At 34.3% G+C, this 19,417-nt stretch overlaps 2 protein-coding genes across 2 annotated transcripts in view; one reads left to right on the plus strand and one right to left on the minus strand.

Moving 5' to 3' along the window:
• Positions 1 to 2,035, minus strand: part of LOC128555846 (uncharacterized) — a 33,254-nt gene extending 31,219 nt beyond the window's left edge. The window contains exon 1 of the mRNA XM_053539585.1: positions 1,969 to 2,035. Within this exon, the coding sequence (XP_053395560.1) occupies positions 1,969 to 2,035 (67 nt within the window). The remainder of the gene's footprint in view (positions 1 to 1,968) is intronic.
• A 180-nt stretch (positions 2,036 to 2,215) lies between these two features.
• Positions 2,216 to 19,417, plus strand: part of LOC123543409 (general transcription factor IIF subunit 1-like) — a 30,563-nt gene continuing 13,361 nt past the window's right edge. Inside the window, exons 1-4 of the mRNA XM_053539587.1 lie at positions 2,216 to 2,271; positions 11,310 to 11,471; positions 13,245 to 13,456; positions 19,154 to 19,324. Coding sequence (XP_053395562.1) covers positions 2,254 to 2,271; positions 11,310 to 11,471; positions 13,245 to 13,456; positions 19,154 to 19,324 — 563 coding nt within the window. The 5' untranslated portion in view covers positions 2,216 to 2,253. The remainder of the gene's footprint in view (positions 2,272 to 11,309; positions 11,472 to 13,244; positions 13,457 to 19,153; positions 19,325 to 19,417) is intronic.

Genomic DNA, 19,417 nt, shown 5'->3' on the forward strand with positions numbered 1-19,417 from the left:
TATTTTTGAGATGAATATAAATCAGAAAATTCACAAATTCTAGTTCTTCTAGAGAACTAATATACATTTTATAAATTTACATTTTTTGTATCAAATGTAGACTAAAATGTCTGTTAAATTGACGTTTAAAGCAATTCTTGTATTTTGTTGCTATGGAAACATGAACTGTGAAAATTTTTTATTTAAAATAGCATATTTATAGCATGAAGGCATTATCAACTGTGCTAATCATGTTAAATACTTTTGATATTGATGGCAAAGTATGAAATTAAAATATATGATAAAAGTAAATGATTTTATTATTTGTCATTATTATTAAACAAAAAATGCAAGTTTGCGATGGGGAGTTATTGTACAAAAAATGCTGTAATTTTGTTATTTTAAAAGATGCAGGTCTAAAATTTTGAGTTTATGTTAAGGACACATGTACAGTTCAGAATATGTGAAAAACTCAGTTTCCATAAAAATGTCATTTGGGACCATTTTGTCATGGCTTGTCACATATACCAAATCAAGAAAAACTCAAAATATGACAACATGTGACTATTAATATTGCTTTGTATTCTAATTATATATAACAGAGAAGTGCCACTGAAGATATGATCTTTTGAATTTTTCTAACATATCTAAGGAGCGTATATGTATAGGAATGTTGTTCCACATTACAGCTCCAGAGTACTGTAATGATTTACGAAAGAATTCAATTCTTGGCTTTGGTACTTTAATTTCATTGTTTTCATTTGATCTAAGCTGGCGATCACTTGTTTGTTTTTCAATAAATTTTGAAGCAAGGTGTTCAGTAGAGTGATCTTTAATGGATTTATAAACAAGGATTGCCTTTTTATACTTTATTCTTTCAGAAAAAGTCATCCATTTTAATTCTTTAAACAATTCAGCTGATGGAGCATTATATTCTTTGTCAAGTATGATTCTTGCGGCACGTTTTTGAAATTTTAAGACAGATTCTAGAAGCTCATCAGTACAGTTCCCCCATATAGTACAACAATAATCAAGGTGCGGTAAAATGTAAGAATTGAAAAATAGTTTTCTTGAATGTAGGTTCAGGTAAGATTTTATTCGTAAAAGAAGATATAAATTGGAATTGCATTTTTTCATAGTTTGTTCAACTTGGATCTTCCAGTTCAGATGTTCATCAACATGTACTCCTAACAGCTTTTCATGTGATGAATATGATAGGGGCTGGCCCTGCATTTGTATGCTATTAGAACTGATGTGATTTTTAATTTTATTGTTGTTATAAGAGGCTGTGATATACATAGTTTTAGTTTTAGATATGTTTGGAAGCATTGAGTTTTCTTTGCACCATTCATCTACTTCGTTAATGTCAGATTGCAGGGTGTTGTGTACTTCAGTCACAGTTTTACCAAATGCAGACATTGTTGCATCATCAGCAAACATGTCAATGGATGAATTATGTGTGTGTAAAGGAAGGTCATTTATATATAGTATAAAAAGTATAGGCCCAAGAACAGAGCCTTGTGGAACTCCCGCAGAAATTTCTTTGGGAGAAACCAATAACTTTACATGCCTGTGTACTGTGATTTATCTTCGATTATTTTTGTCCTTCAAAGTTTTGATTGCCCGTCACAAATATAAAACAATCTGAATGGTGAATTATTTTGACTACAGGTATGATGACACTAAATGTAAAGTTGCTGTTTCAAGTGAACAGGTTCTCGGGAATTTTCACTTTCTTTTGAGTAGTGAATTGTTTCTTTGTAATGTATTTTTTAAAGCTAAACATGATTTCATTGAGCTCACTTCGAGGCTTTGCCTTATTTCATATTATAGAATAAAGAAGAACAGCTATTTAGTGGCACATGGTCGCGAAAACTAAAGACATATTGAATATTCTGTAGACGTGTTGGTTACAATGTAGAAAATTCATATTTGATAGAAACTTTAGTATGTGACAGAATTCTCTGTACTAGTTTAATGTAAAACAACCTTCGTCTAAACGCTGCAGCCACAACCTATTCAGTCTTCCGGCATGTTTTTCTTCGTTACGCGCCATATTGAATTCAGTTTAATTTCAGTTTCGAATGAAGAAATTTATTATCTAATAGTCACTATGGAGACACAAATAAATATTTCTTATAAAAGCAACATCAGAATATAAGGATATGAATTATTGTACATATTAGAAACGTTGAAATAGTTAATTTTCGATAAAACATTTCGAACATTTCACTTCACAATAAAAACTGACAGTGCAACAGAAAGGAGAAAGAAATGGCAACAAAACCTCAGGTACCCACTAATCACGCAGTTTATATTTGTAAACCTCTTTGTTGACTGTATAATGTATGATGGTGACACATGTTACTAATGTACTAACTAACGGACCATAACAAACGAGCTCCTTTCTGTTGTACTTATGCATATTTTAGTTTTTTTTCTTCAGATAACAGAATCAAATAACTATGCGTGGTTATATTTCTTATAAATATAATGACTTACAAATTATATCGTGAAAGCTGGTAATATGGCGCAGCCGGTAATATGGCGCAAATGACGTCGCCGTTAAAAATACGTGTAAAATACGCGGGACGTTGTCGTTTTCAACGCACCTGCTGAACAAAAACACGTTCAGCTATGTACACAAGTCTAACTGCGCAGGCGAGAAGTCATGAAAAAAATCAACTAACCTTGCACAACGTGTATAACAAATTTGGAAGATATATTAACCATAAAACAATATTCCTTAGTAAGTATTTGTTGCACTATCGGTCATTTAAACTGCAGAAATCCAGAACCTTTCTCCGATATCGGCCATTTTCATGCATGTACACAACAAATGATGAAATGTTTTTACGTCATACATGTCAAACTTCTATCGATACTCGCATCGGTTGTTTTTGAACCGCGTATAAAAGCAATAGGCCTAGACATATAGTTGAGGAGTAATTATAATTTTAACTGTTTTCTATTCCAAAAGTTAGATGTAATTTTTACATATACACAATATTCGATATGTATAAATATTAATTCAATTGACTCATCACTGCATAACGGGGTCCCACTATTGCATGTGGAAACTTAAAATACCCGTACACGCGTCAATAGCAGAATCAGCTGATTACTTCACACAGTGATGTCATATGCGCCATATTACCGGCAAAGTAAACATAGATGCAGATCGGAGGGTGGTGTGTTCCCAGACGTTTTTACAAATAAGTTTGAACGTATTTTTCTTTGCAAACGTGCAGACATATGAAGTAAAGGATGTTCTTTGTTGTAAGAGATGTATTCTAATTATTGTTTACGTATTTTGTGTAATAGAGTTAAGTTAATTCTTAGGTGCGCCATATTACCGGCAACAGGGCTATATTTCGCGTAATATACGTATCTTTTGTAAATCGGCATAGTGACTATATTCAAAGAGCTATAAAAATAAATAGATTGGCAACTTGAAAGGCATATAGAGCAAATCTCGCCAACCTCCCGTGACAAAAAAACGAGATCTCGTTTACTTGAAGTGGCGCTTTCTCCACGCGCCATTTTGTATGCAAAAGCAATTATTCATCGGTAAAATAATTATCACCGTATGACCACGCTTCTTTCGATGGCAAAAAACCTGTACTTCGTGTCTTAAGACCATTTCACATTAAACTAATTTTGTTTTAGAAGCTCACATGTATTTTAAATGTAGTTTTAAAGGTACAAATTGTAACTCCATGCTCGCCGATGTTTGTTTTTAGTAAGATAACGCCGAATCACGCTCGGACACGAGCTCACGCGAGATTACAGCCAGTTGCCATTCTGTGTATTTTATACTTCTTTGCTATATTTAAAGAAAACTTGCGACATTCAATATTTCGCCAACAATGCGTTGTTAGAAGTCATTTTTCATTATTAATTAAAAAATAATTATTTTGTTGTCCGAAGAATCTAAGGGCATTTACTGAAGTAAAACTTATTAAATCTCGTATACAGAAATAACTTTTAATAAACTTCTTTCAGTTATTTTTTTTTCTGATTGAACAGTGTTATAGATCTTCCAAAAAATAATTAAAACAGTTGTTTATTTAAGAGAAGTTTAGGTAATTTCAGTTCATATTTCCCTTAGGCTCGCCGATTTTCAATGTGTTATAAAAAAAAGTTTTGTGTGCATATATTTCATTTTTCTTTTGTATTTCAATTATTCATGTTATATACGAATGAATTTTGTCATAAAGCCAACAAAAATACCACTTACTTAAAAAAACGGGTGCATTACGGTTATGGAAATTTCCTGGCGCTCACCGAATTTTTGCGCGAACGTACTTTATTTTCGTTTCAAAAATCAATTATTTTTATTATACGTTTGTATGCGGTTAGATTCAGTCATAAACCCTGCAAATAAAACATTCATTAAAGAAAAACAAAACCAAGCAAAACATAATGTCAAATTTAATGCATGGATCCTTGGACTTTTCTTTTACATTTTGTTGTTTGGAACGATAATACATTTGTGAATTTAGAAGATTTCTATTAATTTCATTGTAACAGACCAAAAAAACATGGAGAAAAAATGATTTTACAATACTCACTAACGTTCAACAAATTCAAATCATGTGAGAGGTGCATTACGAAAAAAAACGGGAGACGAAATTGACCGGTTCACCGGTAGGGCGATTTGACGCGGTACATATTTCACCACAGTTGGGCGGTTGTTTACATAGGATTTCAGCTAACGTGTTTCGTTTTGAAACTAACATATTTTTTACCGATTTACTTATAGAAACAAGCAAGATTATCAGGTATTCGTCTGTATTTATTATGTATAACAAGTAGAGTGCAGAAAAATGTGAAAATTTGGTGTTAAATGCAAACTTCATAAAACTCAATTTCCACTCGGTTTTTGGCATATTTTGGTCCGACGTTACAGTTTGACCGTCACAATATAAAACAAACTGTATACGTCGGATTAGTTCGACTAGGGATACAGATAACCAGGTCTAGGAAAGTGGAATATTTACAGATAATCTATAAATTTACAGATTTTTCAATCTGTAAATTTACAGATCAAGTGTTTGAAAACTGCTAAAATTATATTTAGACACAAAATCGCAGCTTGAAGTTAACTGATTTACATATGGTATGTATTTATAAAATAAAGGTCAATTGTACCTTTCAGTCATTTCTGTTGACTTTGATTTTTCTTAAAATGCCAAAAACTCAAAGTCAACAAAAATGGCTGAAACCCACAAATGGCCTTAATTTATGCATGCTGTAAATAAACCAGTTAATTCCAAACTGCGGTTTTGAGAATAAATGTAATTTCATCACTTTTCTTACACACAATCTGTAAATTTACAGATTCAAAAATCTGTAAATTTATAGATTATCTGTAAATTTACAGATAATCTGTAAATATTCCACTTTCCTAGACCTGATAACTCGCCAATAGCGGGTCACTATCTAAACTTTTAGCATATAGTGAAGAATGTTTAGACTTTCATGATATCTAAACTTACTAACACTTAGAGGCTGTATTTTTCAATTAATCTTCATGAATATTGGTCAGAATGATAACCTTGATGAAATCTAGGCCGACTTCAAAAATGGGTCATCTCGGATCAAAAACTAGGTCAAATCAAAGAAAAACCTTGTGTATGCGATAGAGGCTGTATTTTTCAGTTAATCTTCTTGAATATTGGTCAGAATGATAATCTTGATAAAATCTAGACTGAATTCGAAAATGGATCATCTTTGGTCGAAAACTAGGTCACTAGGTCAAATCAAAGAAAAACTTTGTGTATGCAATAGAGGCTGTATTTTTCAATTAATCTTCATGAATTTAGGTCAGATTGATAACCTTGATGAAATCTAGGCCGAGTTCGAAAATGGTTCATCTTGGGTCAAAAACTAGGTCATTAGGTCAAATCAAAGAAAAACCTTGTGTATGCGATAGAGGCTGTATTTTTCAATTAATCTTCATGAATATTAGTCAGAATGATTACCTTGATGAAATCTAGGCCGAGTTCGAAAATAGGTGATCTCGGGTCAAAAACTAGGTCACTAGGTCAAATCAAAGAAAAACCTTGTGTATGCGATAGAGGTTGTATTTTTCAATTGATCTTCATTACATTTAGTCAGAATGATAGCCTTGATGAAATCTAGGTCAAGTTCGAATATGGGTCATCTGGGTTTAAAAACTAGGTCACTAAGTCAAATCAAGGAAAAACCTTGTGTATGCAATAGGGACTGCAATTTACACTGGATTTCATAAAATTTGGTCAGAATGGTTGCCTTGATGAAATCTAGGTCAAGTTTGAATATGGGTAGTCTGGGGTCAAAAACTAGGTCACTAGGTCAAATCAAAGAAAATACTTAATTATACTCAAGATTTTTTGCTCCAATTTTAATGATAATTGGTCAGAATATTTTTTTCCATGAAGTCATTAGGTCAAATATGTTTACACTGTTATGGTGTGTTTCTCAGGTGAGCGACCTAGGGCCATCTTGGCCCTCTTGTTAATGTTTGTATTTGATGGCGCTTTTTAGCTCGACTATTCGAAGAATAGTCTAGCTATTCTACTCACCCTGGCGTCGGCGTCGGCGTCACACCTTGGTTAAGTTTTTGCATGCAAGTACATACAGCTATCATTTAAAGGCATATAGCTTTGAAACTTATTTATTCTTTTTCTAGGCCAATTACCAACCTCACTGGGTCAAGTTCCATAACTCTAACATGTATTTTGAGCAAATTATGCCACCTTTTGGACTTAGAAAATTTTGGTTAAAGTTTTACATGCAAGTTACTATCTCCAAAACTAATGCAGATATTGAATTGAAACTTCACATGTGTCTTCGGGGTTATAAAACTAGTTGATAGCACCAAGTCCCATAACTCTGACCTTCATTTTGGCCAAATTATGCCCCCTTTTGGACTTAGAAAATTCTGGTTAAAGTTTTGCGTGCAAGTACATACAGCTATTACTAAAAGGCATATAGATTTGAAACTTATTTTTTCTTTTTCTAGATCAATTACCTACCTCACTGGGTCAAGTCCCATAACTCTGACATGTATTTTGGGCAAATTATGCCCCCTTTTGGACTTAGAAAATCCTGGTTAAAGTTTTACATGCAAGCTACTATCTCCAAAACTAATGCAGATATTGAATTGAAACTTTACATGTGTCTTTTGGGTTATAAAACATGTTGATAGCACCAAGTCCCATAACTCTGACCTTCATTTTGGCCAAATTATGCCCCCTTTTGGACTTAGAAAATTCTGGTTAAAGTTTTGCGTGCAAGTACATACAGCTATTACTAAAAGGCATATAGATTTGAAACTTATTTTTCTTTTTCTAGATCAATTACCTACCTCACTGGGTCAAGTCCCATAACTCTGACATGTATTTTGGGCAAATAATGCCCCCTTTTGGACTTAGAAAATCCTGGTTAAAGTTTTACATGCAAGTTACTATCTCCAAAACTAATACAGATATTAAATTGAAACTTCACATGTGTCTTCGGGGTTATAAAACTAGTTGATAGAATAAAGTCCCATAACTCTGACATGTATTTTGGGCAAATAATGCCCCCTTTTGGACTTAAAAAATTCTGGTTAAAGTTTTGCGTGCAAGTACATACAGCTATTACCAAAAGGCATATAGCTTTGAATCTTATTTATTCCTTTTCTAGGTCAATTACCAGCCTCACTAGGTCAAGTTCCATAACTCTTAACATGTATTTTGAACAAATTATGCCCCCTTTTGGACTTAGAAAATTCTGGTTAAAGTTTACATGCAAGTTACTATCTCCAAAACTAATGCAGATATTGAATTGAAACCTAACATGTTTCTTCGGGGTTATAAAACTAGTTGATAGCATCAAGTCCCATAACTCTGATATGTATTTTGGTCAAATTATGTCCCCTTTCGAACTTAAAACTCTTTTGATATTTAACATTTTGGGTAATAATTTCCTGCTTCTGTGACAATATTTCGAATAGTTGAGCTTGGCTGTCTTATGGACAGCTCTTGTTCTTAAACCAATGAATAAGATTAAACTTTTTTTTATATCAAATAATTTCCTCAATTGGTCCAATCAACTATTAATACATTTCATTCAGTCAATCAACAATTTCTCATGCAATTAATCACCATTAACACCTTTCAATCAATTAATGACTTTGAATGTGATTAATAACCTTAGGCCACACCAAATTGAAAAGTTGTTCATTTGATTTTTTTTTCTGAAAAAATGGAGGTGGCGAGCGAAAAAATAATTTAAATTTTATTTTTTTGAGAAAATCGGGAGCGAGCGAAGAGCGAAGAAATATATTTATCTAGATTTGGCTCTTGATTGACTAATAAAAACCTTAAAATAGAATGTACAGCCCTTTTACATTAAAAATAATTCACCAGGGATTGAGAAAAGTTGACCTGCAGACTCGCAACAAAGCAAACTCGAGAAAAAAGGTAATATCATTGGTATACAGTACAGTGTATTCAAATAATGTATGCTTTTGAAAATGCAGTTAGAAAATATGTAATATACAACAATGCATAACCTTAAAACATAATCATGACATATATATGTGACTTGAATATTTACTGCTTTTTAGCACGACTTTTCCAAGTTTTTGATGAAGTCAAATATCTCTGTTACTATTAAAACTTTTGACTTGAAACATAAAATCGTTATTTACTATCAAAGTCTACACCAGGAGAAATGATTGAATTTTAACAGAATTATGCCCCTTTTTAACTTAGAATATTTTTATTTAAGTTTTATATATATTGTCCAATAGCTCTGTTACTTTCAAAGCTTTTGACTATTATGCCCCTTTTACTGGCAAAGCCCTAATTCAGAGTCAAGCACTTAGAAAAGTTGAGCATGCTGTCTAATGGACAGCTCTTGTTCTATTTTAAACTTTTTTAACAGATTAAATTTGTTGGAACAGAATCACAATTAAGGTCTGAAATAGAGATTAACGTGCATTAACATTATTCTTTTTGAGGATTTGAAAATCTAAACAGGTCTAAACACAACTATAATGTAAATTCCTTACCCCACCTACGTTCGTGTACAAGTGCTGATCATTTGGACAGGAAAAACAGAAAACAGAAAAAGTGACATGCATCAGTACGTATTTACCCTTGCCAAAATAATGTAGATTGATGTTATCAAATAAATTAGTATGTTTTCTCATTCAATTTTCAATGAAATAAATCCTATTTTTGTAGCAACTCAATTTGGTAAGCATTTGAAGCAAATTGCGTAACTGCATAAAGGGGAAATAACTTTGATACAATTAAATATAAGTATTATAATATATTATAGACGATGTGTGCGTAGTATGTATTTATTGTGATTAAAGTCCATTTTAGAACAATCTCGGACTGAAATTATAAGCATTTGCACACTGTTACATCCGAAAAAAGTAGCGCACCAACATATTTTGGCTTGATTTTTTAGCTCGACTATTCATAGAATAGTAGAGCTATTGGACTCGCCCATGCGTCGGCGTCCGCATCAGCGTCTGCGTCCCCCGATTTGGTTAAGTTTTTGTATGTAAGCTGGTATCTCAGTAACCACTTGTGGGAATGGATTGAAACTTCACACACTTATTTACTGTGATAAACTGACTTACATTGCACAGGTTCCATAACTCTATTTTGCTTTTTTACAAAATTATACCCCTTTTTCGACTTAGAATTTTTTGGTTAAGGTTTTGTATGTAAGCTGGTATCTCAGTACTCACTAATTGGAATGGATTGAAACTTCACACACTTGTTCACTGTCATGATCTGACATGCACAAAGCAGGTCCCATAACTTTATTTTGCTTTTTTACAAAATTATGCCCCTTTTTCAACTTAGGAGTTTTGGGTTAAATTCTTATATGTAAGCTGGTATCTCAGTACCCACTAATGGGAATGGATTGAAACGTCACACACTTGTCCACTGTCATGAGCTGATAAGCACTATGCAGGTTCCATAACCCTATTTTGCTTTTTTACTATATTCTGCCCCTTTTTCGACAAGGCTGTTGAATAGTCGAGCGTTGCTGTCCTCCGACAGCTCTTGTTTCAGTGGCGCTAGTGCAAGTCAAAAACAAACAAAAAAATTTTTGTGTGTGTTTCTGAAAACATAGGAGCAGCAAATCCGATGAACAGCTTTTTAATTTGGTGAGGCCTTAACACCTTTTGCATATATAATATAGGTATACCAACTAATGGCAAGCATAATATAATCAATAAAGAAATCCAACTAGATCTATTGTTATTGATAATGTAACAACAAATACTGTGAAATCATCTAATATTGTTGGCATGAAATCTCGCTGTTCTGGCCAAAACAGCTGTTTCATGGGGAGGTAAATTCATGGATTTTCAATTTTTGAAAAAAAAATTTTTTTCATAATTTCCACAGGAATAGATCTAGTATATCATTTTGTTCTTACATGTGAAACCTACACATGTCAAACAGCTCTACCATGGTTACCGAATTTGCAATATACGCCATGGGAGATTAGCGAGTGATCATGTACCAATTATATGAATTAACGACCGCGTTATCTATAGTTATACGACCCCTAATTTGCAAAACTTAATGAAATAATAATTATTAGCATTCATAATCGAAACATAAAGTTCATCACATTGATCATTTGATTGTGTTTCAAACAAGAACTAGTTATTGAACTGGTTAGTATGTTGCAAATTAAAAGAAAACTATTCTAGATTTTAACTTAATTTGTACTGGTAATAATGTCGCTTGCACAGTGGTTGAAAGATTGATACAAAGGTAAAACAACTGGCAACAATTTACTTTAAAAAATTAAAGGTATAACCTCCAGATTGTATGACAATAAAAAAAGAGAAAATTTTCCGATATTAGAAAATTATTGCTATATTTTTTAAGATGCCTTGAAACTTAGTAACTGACAGAATATAATATAATCTTATGGAAACACATAAGAATTAGTTTGATTTACTAAATTTTCAATTGAAAAGTGTTGGTAACACTGAGGGTATCGGGGGTAAATTGCCTTGATTATAAAGGGATCTATTTAACAACCCCTAGGTAGGTATTCCTCTATAATGTATAGGAAAATTTTTATTGCTGTAGCGGCCCAAGTTTGATTACCGACTCGGTCATCGTTTTTTCTTGATTTGACATTTAAAGAGGCCAGAGCCGTGCATTGCAAAGTAGGCCTGCTAGAAATAGAAACTGTAGTGGAATGATATAGCGGACGGGGTGCTTCAAAAACTTCCGTATGTTACGCAATAAACTGGGAAACATTATGTCCAAATTATGTTCTACATGTCTATTTTACTATGATTATTTCAGTCTGTGGCAGGAGCTGGAGCTGCAAAACCTGGCGCAGCATCTGCAAGCAGTCAGTCCACAACTCAGGAATATGTTGTGAGAGTTTCAAACAACACTTCCAAGAAGCACAGTATGATCAAGTTCTCCACTGGAACTGAAGTTGACTTCCTCAAACTCACAAATGTAAGTGTTTATCTGTTGTTTAAATTGCAAATGAATACCCTCATTGTTGTAGGGTTGAGGCCCTGTTTTGGGTGTTTTGGATTCTTTCATGAAGCCATCAAGCTGGCGTACAGATCGTCTGTGGTTCTACCCAGGAATCCGCCCATGCTTCAAATTCTGCCATGAGGGGCATCTGGTATCTTCATTTACCATGAGAAGCTGCAGAGCTTTGTTTACTAAGAGAGAAAGGGCATGGGCTTTTAAATATTTTGGAGGGGAATTGGCAAAGTCAGTGGAATAAAAATCCTAATAAAAAAGCAATTTAAGGGGAAAACTGTGATTTTAAAGACATTTTCAGAGGGGAAGAAGCCAGTAAATGGCCCCTGTTATTGAAGAAAAATGCCCAGAGCTTTTTTTTACTAAGAGAGAAAGGGCATGGGCTTACTAATAGTTGGGAGGGGGATATAGCATTGTATTTTGGCAAGGGGAATAAATATCCTAATGAATAGTAAATTTAAGGGGAAAATTTTCAGAGGGGAAGAAGCCAATAAATGGACTCTGTTATTGAAAAAAAAATGCCCAGAGCCAGAAAGTCAACATAAAACTTATAATTTTGTTAGTGTGACAACTCAACAAAAACAAAGAAGAAACAATAAGCAAATTAATAGCTGGGGTCAATATCTGGAGACATACTAGCCTAAGGTTATCAAACTTTCATAGCATGATTGTCTGTTGTCAGCAGATGACTGTTCTCATCAGTTTCAAAGGTCAAGGTCAAAGCATACTTGAGGCTGAAAATTTAACAACTAAATACCTCTGACGGTCCATCATGGGGAGGTGGGGGTGGGGGAAGGGGTGGTGTTACAAATAAATTTCATATAGTTCAAATGTAGACATGCAAGCTGAATGCAATTTTTAGCTCATCTGATTTTTTGAAAAAAAAAATGATGAGTTATTGTCATCACTTGATCGGTGTCGGCGTCGGTGTCGGCGTTGCCTGGTTAAGTTTTATGTTTAGGTCAGCTTTTCTCCTAAACTATCAAAGCTATTGCTTTGAAACTTGGAACACTTGTTCACCATCATAAGCTGACCCTGTACAGCAAGAAACATAACTCCATCCTGCTTTTTGCAAGATTTATGGCCCCTTTTGGACTTAGAAAATATCAGATTTCTTGGTTAAGTTTTATGTTTAGGTCAACCTTTTCTCTTAAACTATCAAAGCTATTGCTTTGAAACTTGCAACACTTGTTGACCATCATAAGCTAACCCTGTACAGCAAGAAACATAACTCCATCCTGCTTTTTGCAATAATTATTCCCTCTTTTGGACATAGAATATCAGTTTTCTTGGTTGAGTATTATGTTTAAGTCAGCTTTTCTCCTAAACTATCAAAGCTATTGCTTTATAACTTGCAACAGTTTTTCACCATTTTAAGCGGACACTTTACATCAAGAAACATAACTCTGTCCTGCTTTTTGCAAGAATGATGGCCCTTTTTAGACTTAGAAAATCATGTGTAGGACAATATTTCTATTATACAAAAAAATCAGATGAGCGTCAGCACCCGCAAGGCGGTGCTCTTGTTTGAGATGTTTCTGAATTATACCTTATTTATACATACTTGTATGATTACTATTCAGTTAACATCTTTGATAAGTTTTTAAGTTTGTCTCATTGCATGCTTATCAACTTCAGGTACATCATGTAAGATAGAGTAAAATTAAACAAATCGGAACAAAAAGACTATTATTTTAGCATTTTATGGTTCAAAGAAGTTAATATGTAAATTTTCAGACTACTGTGAGAATGGAAAGGGAAAACAATTTGAGAGAATATAAAACTGCCCATAATTTAGACATGATGCCGAAATTTGGTGCTGGAAGTGAGTATGGCCGTGAACAGAAGGAGGAGGCTAGAAGAAAAAAGTTTGGAATAAATATCAAGAAATATAATCCTGATGCACAGCCATGGCTAATGAAAGTTGGAAAAGGCAAAGATGCTAAAAGGTATGTACTCTTCATAGGGATTATGATTTTCACAATTTTAGAAAATGGATGATTTAAGATAGGGAAACCTCTTATACAGTTATAGGCATTCACTGATACCACTTTTATATTCTATAATTGAGCTGAAATGTATTATTTTTAGGGATGGGAACGAATACTGAAATCAATATTCGAATATTCGGTTTGCCATATTTGAATATATTTGAATATTCCGTTTGTTTTAATGGAAGCTTTAAATTCTTCTTATTTAAGTGATTGGTATATAACAACGTATTCATTTGTTTAAAGCGTGGATCAACGTACGTAAGGCCAAATCAGTCATATGTTATTTCTTGATTTTATTATAAAATACTTCAAAATTTAATTCGAATACGGCCGATTGCGGATGAAAACCGATTCTGCGGATGGTCTGAAACGTGGTACAAAATATTATGAAAAGATCGACAATATCTACAAGTTTGGTATTGTTTTCGAAAAAAAAAAATCTACAACTTGTTGCATAAAACAGGCGCCAATAAAAATGAACAAAAGATAAAAAGATATCACATTTACACCTAATATTAACTGTTAATCCGTAGCGATGACCCCAGGTTGATTGCATTGCATTGCAATTTTCTTGTTAATTGGACATTTTTTGACATGCATCTGACACATTGACGCCTGTTGCAAACTGTTAATCTGTAACAATGGCCCCTGCCAAATATGCATTGCTATTTTCTTGTTAATTTGACATCTTTTGATACACGATAAACAAACATGAAATGGTTTTATTCTGTAGAATTAGCCTGCTCATATTGCCCAAAATCAGTGATACTTATTTTGAAAAAAAAATATACAATAATTTACGAATATTCGAATTTGATTTTCATATTCGAATATTCGACCGATTTTCGAATCTTCGTTCCCATCCCTAATTATTTTACACTGAATCAGAGAAATTTCTCTCAACCTATATTAAATATACTTGATAATGGCTGATGTTTAGACCAAGGCATGTATTATCAATGTTCTAAGTCCAAAATTTAGATATGGACATAAAATCACTAGAAAAAAAATCAAATTGCTGCAACTTCTTTTGATAGAGTAGCTGTTTAGCTGAAACTTTGCACAGTTTTTTTAGCTAGACTATACGAAGTATATGGAGAGCTATCCTACTCACCCCAGCGTCGGCGTCGGCGTCTTTCCGCGTCCCCACCTTGGTTAAAGTTTTTTTACACTTTCTCTTTTTAGCTCACCTGTCACAAAGTGACAAGGTGAGCTTTTGTGATCGCGCGGTGTCCGTCGTCCGTCCGTGCGTCCGTAAACTTTTGCTTGTGACCACTCTAGAGGTCACATTTTTCATGGGATCTTTATGAAAGTTGGTCAGAATGTTCATCTTGATGATATCTAGGTCAAGTTCGAAACTGGGTCACGTGCCTTCAAAAACTAGGTCAGTAGTTCTAAAAATAGAAAAACCTTGTGACCTCTCTAGAGGCCATATATTTCATAAGATCTTCATGAAAATTGGTCAGAATGTTCACCTTGATGATATCTAGGTCAAGTTCGAAACTGGGTCACGTAGGTTCAAAAACTAGGTCAGTAGGTCTAAAAATAGAAAAACCTTGTGACCTCTCTAGAGGCCATATTTTTCATGAGATCTTCATGAATATTGGTCAGAATGTTTACCTTGATGATATCTAGGTCAAGTTCGAAACTGGGTCACGTAGGGTCAAAAACTAGGTCATTAGGTCTAAAAATAGAAAAACCTTGTGACCTCTCTAGAGGCGATATTTCTCAATGGATCTTCATGAAAATTGGTCAGAATGTTCACCTTGATGATATCTAGGTCAAATTCGAAACTGGGTTACGTGGGGTTAAAAACTAGGTCAGTAGATCTAAAAATAGAAAAACCTTGTGACCTCTCTAGAGGCCATATTTTTCATGAGATCTTCATGAATATTGGTCAGAGTGTTCACCTTGATGATATCTAGGTCAAGTTCGAAACTGGGTCATGTGGGGTCAAAAACTAGGTCATTAGGTCTAAAAATAGAAAAACCTTGTGACCTCTCTAGAGGCCATATTTCTCAATGGATCTTCATGAAAATTGGTAAGAATGTTCACCTTGATGATATCTAGGTGAAGTTCGAAACTGGGTCATGTGGGGTCAAAAACTAGGTCAGTAGATCTAAAAATAGAAAAACCTTGTGACCTCTCTAGAGGCCATATTTCTCAATGGATCTTCATGAAAATTGGTCAGAATGTTCACCTAGATGATATCTAGGTCAAGTTCGAAACTGGGTCACGTGCGGTCAAAAACTAGGTCAGTAGGTCTAAAAATAGGAAAACCTTGTGACCTCTCTAGAGGCCGTATTTTTCAATGGATCTTCATGAAAATTGGTCAGAGTATTTACCTCGAAGATATCTAGGTCAAGTTCGAAACTGGGTCACGTGGGGTTAAAAACTAGGTCAGTAGATCTAAAAATAGAAAAACCTTGTGACCTCTCTAGAGGCCATATTTTTCATGAGATCTTCATGAATATTGGTCAGAATGTTCACCTTGATTATATCTAAGCCAAGTTTGAAACTTGGTCATGTGGGGTCAAAAACTAGGTCAGTAGGTCTAAAAATAGAAAAAACCTTGTGACCTCTCTAGAGGCCATATTTCTCAACGGATCTTCATGAAAATTGGTGAGAATGTTCAGCTTGATGATATCTAGGTCAGGTTCGTAACTGGGTCATGTGCGGTCAAAAACTAGGTCAGTAGGTCGAAAAATAGAAAAACCTTGTGACCTCTCTAGAGGCCATATTTTTCACGAGATCTTCATGAAAATTGGTGGGAATGTTCACCTTGATGATATCTAGGTCAAGTTTAAAAGTGGGTCACGTGCCTTCAAAAACTAGGTCATTAGGTCAAATAATAGAAAAACCTTGTGACCTCTCTAGAGGCCATATTTTTCAATGGATCTTCATGAAAATTGGTCAGAATTTTTTATCTTGATGATATCTAGGTCACATATGCTCAAAACTAGGTCACTATGTCAAATAATAGAAATGATGACGTCATACTCAGTTCAACACTGGGTCATGTGGGGATAGGTGAGCGATTCAGGACCATCATGGTCCTCTTGTTTCTCCTTATCTCTGTAATTACTTGATGGATTTGCTTTAAACTTAAAATAGTTATTCCTCATCATCTCCCACATCATGTGGCACAAGGGCCATAACTCTCACACCAATATTTCATGAATTATCCCCCTTTTTTACTTAGAAAATCAGGTTAAAGTTTTGATGCACTTTCACTCGATCTCAGTTATTCCTAAATGGATTTGATTCAAACTGAAAGTAGCTGTTCCACATCATCTCCCACATCATATGACACAAGACCCATAACTCTGGTACAAATATTTAATGAATTATCCCCCCTTTTACTTAGAATTTCAGGTTAAAGTTTTGATGCACTTCCACTATATCTCAGTTATTTCTAAATGGATTTGATTCAAACTTAAAATAGTTGTTCAACATCATCACTCACATCATATGACATAAGGGCCATAACTCTTGCACCAGTATTTCATGAAACTGAAAGTACCTGTTCCACATCATCTCCCACATCATATGGCACAAGACCCATAACTCTGGTACCAATATTTAATGAATTATCCCCCCTTTTACTTAGAATTTCAGGTTAAAGTTTTGATGCACTTTCACTATATCTCAGTTATTACTAAATGGATTTGATTCAAACTTAAAATAGTTGTTCAACATCATCACTCACATCATATGACACAAGGGCCATAACTCTTGCACCAATATTTCATGAATTATCCCCCCTTTTTACTTAGAATTTCAGGTTAAAGTTTTGATACACTTTCACTCTGTCTCAGTTATTACTAAATGGATTTGATTCAAACTTAAAATAGTTGTTCCACCTTATCACCCACATCATATGACACAAGGTGCATAACTCTGGCACCAATTTTTCATGAATTATGCCCCCTTTTACTTAGAATTTAAGATTAATTTTGATGCATTTTCACTATATCTCAGTTATTATGAAATGCATTTGATTCAAACTTGAAATAGTTGTTCCACATCATCACCCACATCATATGACACAAGGTGCATAACTCTTGCACCAATATTTTATGAATTATGCCCCCTTTTTGCTTAGAATTATACTTTTATAGTGTTTTGATACATTTTATCTTTACATCTCTTATTACTTAATATTTTTGACACAGACTCAAGCTATTGTGCAATATCTTCATCCACCATTGGAGTCATTAAACACTCCAGTGACAGCTCCAGTTTCCTCAGATGTGCCCAGTTTCACTATCCAGCATTGAAATAGTCGAGCGCACTGTCTCCTGTGACAGCTCTTGTTTAGTATACATTCTTGCCTAGTTTCATGGAAAACCATTTATGATGTACAAATTTTGGTTAAACAGTATGAATTTTAACAACATAATAAATCAAAGACTGGGAGCAGAATAAACAGTTTTTTATCTGACTTTAATAAAAAAAATCACAAATTCATAGCACATATTCATAGCACATAATATACATACAAACTATGAACGTAATTATAGTTTATACCCCCACAAAAGGAAGTTTGGTGGGTATATACCGTATATAGGAGTGAGCTTGTCGGTCGGTCTGTCAGTCGGTCGTTGGTTTTCATGGTTTCCGGACAATAACTCATGAAAGGCTTGACAGATTTAAATAATTTTTGGTACACAGGTGTAACATCATAAAATACAGGTCAAGTTTGACTTTGAGGTCAGTAGGTCAAAGGTCAAGGTCACAATGACCCGGAACAGTTTAACTTTTTCCGGATGATAACTTGAGAAAGCTTGGGCCAAGGATAATAAGTTTTGGTACACAGGAGTAACATCATAAAATACAGGTCAAGTTCGACTTTGAGGTCAGTAGGTCAAAGGTCCAGGTCACAATGACCCGGAACAGTTAAACGGTTTTCGGATGGTAACTTGAGAACGCTTAGGCCAAGGATCATAAATTTTGGTACACAGGTATAACATCATGAAATACTGGTCAAATTTCGACTTTGAGGTCAGTAGGTCAAAGGTCAAGGTCACAATGACCCGGAACAGTTAAACCATTTCCGGACGATAACTTGAGAATGCTTGGGCCTAGGAACATGAAACTTAATAGGGAGGTTGATCATGACCAGCAGATGACCCGTATTGATTTTGAGGTTCGACTTTGACATTGGCTTACTTCTGTGACAAGGCCGTATTGTGGGGGTATAATTTGTCACTCCTATGACAGCTCTAGTTAAGAAATGCTTTTGCATTTAGTTTTTAGCTCAACTATTCAGAGAATAGGTAGAGCTATTGGACTCACACTTGCGTCGACAGCTCTAGTTAAGAAATGCTTTTGCATTTGGTTTTTAGCTCAGCTTTTCAGAGAATAGGTAGAGCTATTGGACTCACACTTGCGTCGGCATAGTAAGCTAGTATCTTAGTAACCACTTATGGAAATGGATTGAGACTTCACACACTTATTCACTGTGATAAATTGACTTACATTGCACAGGTCCCATAACTTTATTTTGCTTTTTTACAAAATCATGCCCCATTTTCAACTTTCATATTCATTCAATTGACAAGGCTTTTGAATAGTTGAGCGTTGCTGTCCTATGACAGCTGTTGTTGTTCCAGGTCTCCTTATATGAATACTTATGAATATTATTTACAGATTTAAAGGTGTGAGGGAAGGAACGATCACACAGAATACATCATATTATATATTCACACAAAGTCCAGATGGAGCATTCGATGCCTTCCCTATAGAAGAATGGTACAACTTCCAACCTGTAGTTCAGTATAAATATCTCAACTCGGAGGAGGCAGAGGAGGAATTTCTAAAGTAATTAGTTGTTAGTTTGTATGTACATGTATGTTTGTACAGGTCCCATTCATTAAATCTATCCACTATGGTATGGTATAGGTACTCATCTAC

Source organism: Mercenaria mercenaria, chromosome 3 (genome assembly GCF_021730395.1).
Source record: "Mercenaria mercenaria strain notata chromosome 3, MADL_Memer_1, whole genome shotgun sequence".
In the NCBI taxonomy this organism is placed as follows: Eukaryota; Metazoa; Mollusca; class Bivalvia; order Venerida; family Veneridae; genus Mercenaria; species Mercenaria mercenaria.